Below are 6,638 nucleotides of genomic sequence, written 5' to 3' on the forward strand. Positions count from 1 at the left end.
ACATGGGCCATCTGACCGAGACTTCCTGATCAAGGCTACTTGGCCACAGCATGGGCACATGCAATATGACCATAGTGCAGATAGCTTGCACAACAAGAAATGTGATCTTTAACTTCTTGTTTCTATTGATCACGTGTGCATATTGGTTAGTTAGTTAGGATCTATATAATCATTATCATTCTTCATTTGTAAAGCAAGAGAAAAGGATTCAATTCCATAATCATCCAAATTAATCAAAGTTTCATATCTTTCATTCTTCATCTTCAACCTTCAAGTTTCTCTTCCAAGAACTAATATAAGTTCTTGTTCAATCATCATCTTTTCTTCTTCATAATATATACATGTAAATAAAATTTATGAATTTAATAATAATAATAAATGGAACTATTAGTTAAATTGTAAGTAGTGAATATTGTCTACGTGTATGTATAGAAAATGACTATATAGTTAGAAAATTAATAGGTAACATTCAATAGTCAATATTAAAAAATAAACCCACGTAACTTTTTTTAAGAAAGGATGCTATGCGACTGAAAATTAATTCCTATGATCGAAGTTATATGTTTTATAACACATGCCTTATCCATAAAAGTAATAGACAACATAGGAAAGCTTTGGAATATTATTTTAGGGAACATGTATGATTTTATGACTCTGATTATATGAGACATGTTGTCACTCCCATATATAATGTTTGTATGATTATGATTTACTGTTTACATTGGCTTAAATTTAATTCATTTATATAACCATCTAAATTTTTAATTCAAGTTTAAATCTTTTGGTTCATAATCAAGTTTATCAAACTAAATAATGGTCAAATTTTGAATGATGTTAAGTTGATTCAATTCATTATAGACAACATTTTTATAATGAGACGGACCAAATATAAACCAGTCAAATGTTGAATTGTTAAAAACAAGCATAAGGATACGATTCATAGGAGGTATAAAATGAGCATGGTTGCCAATAAAAATGCATCATCTCTTCTTACAATATATGTCATTTCATGTGTTATGGTATTATAGGTTGAAAAATATGTATTAAAATTAAAAATATAATTATTAATTAATTTTTTAACTAATCATAGCTTATATAAATAGAATGACATATATTGTGAAACAAAAAATATGCTCCTAGTGAAAAAAGGTACCTGCCAATGGGAGAGGGTGGCTGTGTGATGGAAAGGAGGAGAAGAATAATTTCTTGATGGTTAGGATTCTTATATTATGGAAACTAAGGACCAAGTCATGAAAGTGATTCTTATAAAATATAATAATTTTATACTAAGTCATTTAAAGTCATTTGAAAATGATTTCATAAGTTTTTTTCTTATACAAAGAAAAGTCTTGAAAGTGATTGTGTGAAAATACTCTCTGTTTCTTTCCCTGCTTTAAATGACGGTAGATGATCTTTGAATGGTTTCTTTTAATTAGTTCCATTTTCCATCCGGTACCAATTCCCTCCTTCTAAATTTCATTATGTCTCCATTGAGTAATGAACTCTAATACCACTTGTTTGATTTATTTGTGAATGAAATGCCTTTAATTATTAGAGAGTCTCATTATTATTGAGGACATGGGAAGATTGAAAATCCGCTATGTTTTGAGCATAATCACTTAATTCACTCACATTCTCTACATACCATGAACCAATTAGTGAGAACCAATTTGCGATTCTTCCAGTTTTGAAACAATGTAGGTTGCGAATCAATGTGGTAAACATAATTCAGAAGAAAGAAAACTCTAATTTAATATGACCTTTTTTATATAGAGATATGAACTTTATTTAATTTAGTAATATAAAATGAACATTCTTTTAGTTAGAAATACGTAAACTTTCATCATTTAAATATGCTTATATATATTTAGTTTAACTTATTTAATTATTCCTAAAATATATAGATAAGTTTTAAAAACTTAAAGTATCTACTAAAATAAAATAAAAACATATCAATTAAGAATACCTTTAATGTACCATAAATTTGATAGGGTAATATACCATCTATTCATAACTGTATAGAAAATTCCTATGGATCATGTTACTATGATCTTGGATAAAAACTAGAACAATAGTTCCATGATTGTTTTTCACATATAAACTTTTCCATTAGTAGTCCATTCTTATTCAATAAGTAAATTCACAATTCAATATTCCCAAGTATTTGCCGTCCAAGTACCAAGCAAATAAAAAATATTCCCAACCGGTGGTAACTTTGAAAGCTAGCTTTTCCACTCCCATATATATAGGAGTATACAAGCATGTATAAGATATTGCATTAACTTGAAGAAGTGTTTTAACTCACTTGAGTCATTAAAAAGAAGAAGAAAAACAGAGGAAAATGCCTTGCCTTCACATCTCTACCAACTTGAACTTAGATGGAGTTGATCTTGAACCCATCTTCTCTGAAGCAATCACTGCTGTTGCAAGAATCGTAGGAAGACCTGAAAAGGTATGCCATGTACCAATTTCATAAGGTTTTCATAGCAAATCTTATGAAATTTGACCTAAACCTGGGTGAGAATCATGTTACCTTTAGTTAATATTAATATGCATAATTACATACTGATTATGGGTTTCATTGTTTCTCTAGTGATTGATTACATAACTTTTTTTCTTATAGTAATTATTCATATTCTTTGCTTGGTAGCTGGTGAATTTGGATGTAACTCAACTAATGGTTCAAAAAAAGTCTATAATTTCCAGCAAAGAATCTGATTTACTAGTAAAATTAGCATGCATAGTTAACCTTCAGGAACTCTCTAGTAGGACTCTCAGATATTAAAATAAGAGTAATATATCATACAAATAATTTAGATCCTATAATAATAATAATATCTATCATTAAATTTTTTTGGATACTATAGTAGTAATCTAGGTTAATTCGAGAGAGAGGATCCCAACCCAAAATTATCAGATTAAAAATTGACAAACATTTTTTTTGCTTATGAATGTTAAGAAACTTTTTTAGTATTACTATGGATTAGTTCTTTTTGAGGTTTCTGACTGCCTCTCGCTTATAGAAATTGAACTTTTGATATTTTGATCATTCTAGAGATCTAGTGAGACCTTATCCCACTAGATCAACACCTTCAAATGATATAATGTTATGTCTTATAACATCAATTCAAATCATCCCTCTCCATTGTCTCTGTTCATATCCCACAAAGTACGAGATTCATGCACTTCTCGACAACCCGTTTTAGAAATGTTCAAATGGGCATTATTTTGATCGCTATGCACTTGATCATTTGATGGTTACTGAATCTTAAAGCATTTTGCCTTAGAGAATTGTATGTTTCAATTACCTTTTTCCTCGTGAAAGAGACTTTTTTATCGGGATTATAAAAATAATAGATTATAAAGTTCGGAATTTACAATAAACTAATCCAAATAGGCGATGATGTTGGCTAAAGTAGACGGACAAGTTAGAAGGTAGAGTGTAATATGTTACTGGAAATTGGATCGCTTTCCATAATGGAGGGTATAATACAGGAGAAAATGATAATATGAAGTGTTAAAAAATCTGATATGTATATTTTAAATTATTTTAAAAAATTATAAATCATTTTGGGTCACAGGAATAAAGGCATATGAAATAGATCACAGGAATAAATTACAATAATTTGATGCAAGGTTTTTCTATCAATCGAGTCAAATTAATTCCAGACAAAAGATATAATCAATCCTTTAATCATTGTTAGAAAATCCTAAGTTTCTACACATTTCCTAATAGTTAAGACGGTTCTTAGGATATTCACTTTTGGAAAAAATAAAAACGGTGCATTATTTAACCATAAAATGTTGCAGAAAATAGCAACACAGAGAAAAATAGATGTGGAATATATTGAGTGATCTATTTAAGATTTTTATAAAATTATTATATAAAAGTTAAATAATAGTTGAATGGTTTAAATTGCACTGAAATGTTGAAAAAATGTATATAAAGACAACATTAATGGAACCTGAGGAAGCGATTTGGTAAATAACTAAATATCTTGGTAAAAGCATGTGGCGTTTTTCCTATGAAATCTTCTTTGAGATAACATATTTTACGTTATGTCTGACAACCCATTTAAACAAGTTTGGTTTCTAAAAATCAAATTATTTATCTACTGAATAAATATTGTCTTCAATATATTATGTGCAGTTTGTGATGGTTATATTGAAGGGGTCATTACAATTAACATTCGGCAATAACAAAGAACCAGCAGCATTTGGTGAACTGGTTTCAATGGGTGGCATAACTAGAGAAGTGAAGAGGAATCTGATTGCTACTATTGGCACCATATTGGAGTCTAAACTTTCTATACCAAAAGCACGATTTATTCTCAATGTCACTGACACAACATTATCATATCGTCACACTTCCAATTTGTAATGCTTTGATCTGATACAGAAAAGCCACGAAGGAACATAAACGTTCAATTTTCATTATTTTATTTCACTAATAAATTGTAATAATGGGTCTAGAATATTTATGTTACCCTATAAAATAAGTTTCTACTCATTTTCTTAGTACTTCTTATGTCCTGTACTCCTCCTTAACTTATGTTAATGTTACTGCATTTTCCTTTTGTTTTAGATGTCAAAGGCAATATTTAATATATCGTTTTCAGCTACTCTCTTATTAATACATCATTTCTTCATCTCTTTTTCACCAACTTACCTAATCTCGGGACGTAGAAAAGATATTTAAGGTAAAATTATTTTTAGATAATTTAATGATCTGTATCTTAAACATCAAAACATAAATAACAGAGGGAGAACCTTGTAGTTGTTAAATAAAAATTATTTCTTCTAGTACCTTTTTGAGATTGTAAACCCCTTTAATCTTTTTCTCAAAAGAAAGGCGTCAAATTTTGATTTATCTATTAATTTGTTTCAGAGATAATTTTTTTCTTCATAAATTCATGAATTATTAGTGACTTATATATCTGAAATCAATGATCATGAATGGCACCAATTCCTCAGTTGGCATCCCCACTACATGCTTCCAAAACCTAAGAGTCTATTTGCGAGTTGATTTTTGGAGAGTAAAGAAGAGAAATAGAAGTCTTAAAAGTCATATTATAAGTGTATTTCATGACTATCAAATCTTTCTATTCATTTCTTTACTCTCCAATAACCAACTTACAAACATATTATAAATGAATTAAAGACTATAATTATTCGTGAGAGTGAATATAATATAACGAGAGCTAATATCCTAAAATATGTTCCACTTTCTTTGTCATCAATGAAAAGATTTTGGAGTAATGCACATTATGGGAAGTAGACATGCTTCAGAGAAAATGTGACTGTGTTTGTCCATATATGTTAATTTGATTCTTTGTAAACAGAAGAAAGAGACTGTCTCTTTAAGATTATTAAATTAAGTCTCATATTCTCTACTTCATTTTCACAAGGAAATAGTTTAAATACTTCTTCTCACTATTAATATTTGATTTTAATATAGAACTTTAATAGCGTATAGACTTCCCTTAGCTGATGATCACTGAAGTGGACCTTAATTACCTCTATAAATAAAAACTTTTTTGTACACTAACTCTTGACATTACACTTAAAACATAGAAATCTCCCAACTATGTTGAACCTTGTTGGTTGATTCTTTATAAATTTATGTAGCTTCTAGAGGAGACAAGGCGTTTTTTATTTTAGTAATTCTAATATTTTTTAGTCCTTCATTTAAAAATATTTGGTTTTAGTTTATATTCACAATTAAGTGATGATTTGTCAGTATCATTATTATTCAAGTTAATGCCTATTAAAAAAATATTGTTGATGTTACCATCTTCATGCTAATTGAATACATTTTCCGTGAAGGATTTCCACTATTTAATTATCTTAAACAAAATTATTAGTGTTATATAATTTATAATTTATATACATGACGCAACTGAATTCTATTAAAAAAATGTGATGAGTCACTTCCATGTAAATTAATTCTTAATAAAAAACAGTATAGAGGATATGTCATATATTTTTCTCTACATAAAATAATAGATGTTTGCATAACAATATTGCATTTATTAGTAGAAAATGCAGTATCAGCGGAACTAACATCAATAATGTTAAAATGTGAAAGAGAACGAGTATATAAGAATAAAATAAAATTAGTGAACATAAAGCTATTTATTTTATCATTATATAGCCAAGTGGTTGATGATTTGTCCAATCATTGTCCTAAAATGACCCATACATAACTTGTCACATCTATGATGATAGAAAGACAGAATTATATCAGTCCTTCAAGCCAAACAGACCCAGAAGAAGACCATTCAATCACTCATATATAGCTTGACACGTTTTGGTCATTTGGGCTAGTAGTAGCTTTGAACGCTGTGAATGAATTTTTACCATCTTGAAATTATAATGAACTTTATATAGGTTTTGACTCAACTTGTTTATTCAATCTATTCCAATCTGTGTAGTAGGTGACATATGTCATAAATTAATAGTTTATGTTAAGGATAGAGCACAATGCGGAAGCACATGATTGAATCAATTGAGAACAAAAGAGAAGCAAGTAAATGATAAAGAAAATAACACACAAGATTTAACGTGGAAAAACCCCTCAGTGTGAGAGGAAAAAAAACCACGGGCGATCAAGAGCAAAATTCCACTATGTAAAAAAG

The 6,638-nt window shown here is 28.8% G+C and overlaps 1 protein-coding gene across 1 annotated transcript; it reads left to right on the forward strand.

Moving 5' to 3' along the window:
• On the forward strand, positions 2,255 to 4,550 carry LOC109362073 (macrophage migration inhibitory factor homolog). Its single transcript, XM_019607642.1, has 2 exons — positions 2,255 to 2,452; positions 4,151 to 4,550. The coding sequence occupies exons 1-2, from the start codon at positions 2,342 to 2,344 to the stop codon at positions 4,379 to 4,381; spliced, it is 342 nt and encodes a 113-aa protein (XP_019463187.1). The 5' UTR covers positions 2,255 to 2,341; the 3' UTR covers positions 4,382 to 4,550.

This window comes from Lupinus angustifolius, chromosome LG12 (assembly GCF_001865875.1).
Source record: "Lupinus angustifolius cultivar Tanjil chromosome LG12, LupAngTanjil_v1.0, whole genome shotgun sequence".
Classification (NCBI taxonomy): Eukaryota; Viridiplantae; Streptophyta; class Magnoliopsida; order Fabales; family Fabaceae; genus Lupinus; species Lupinus angustifolius.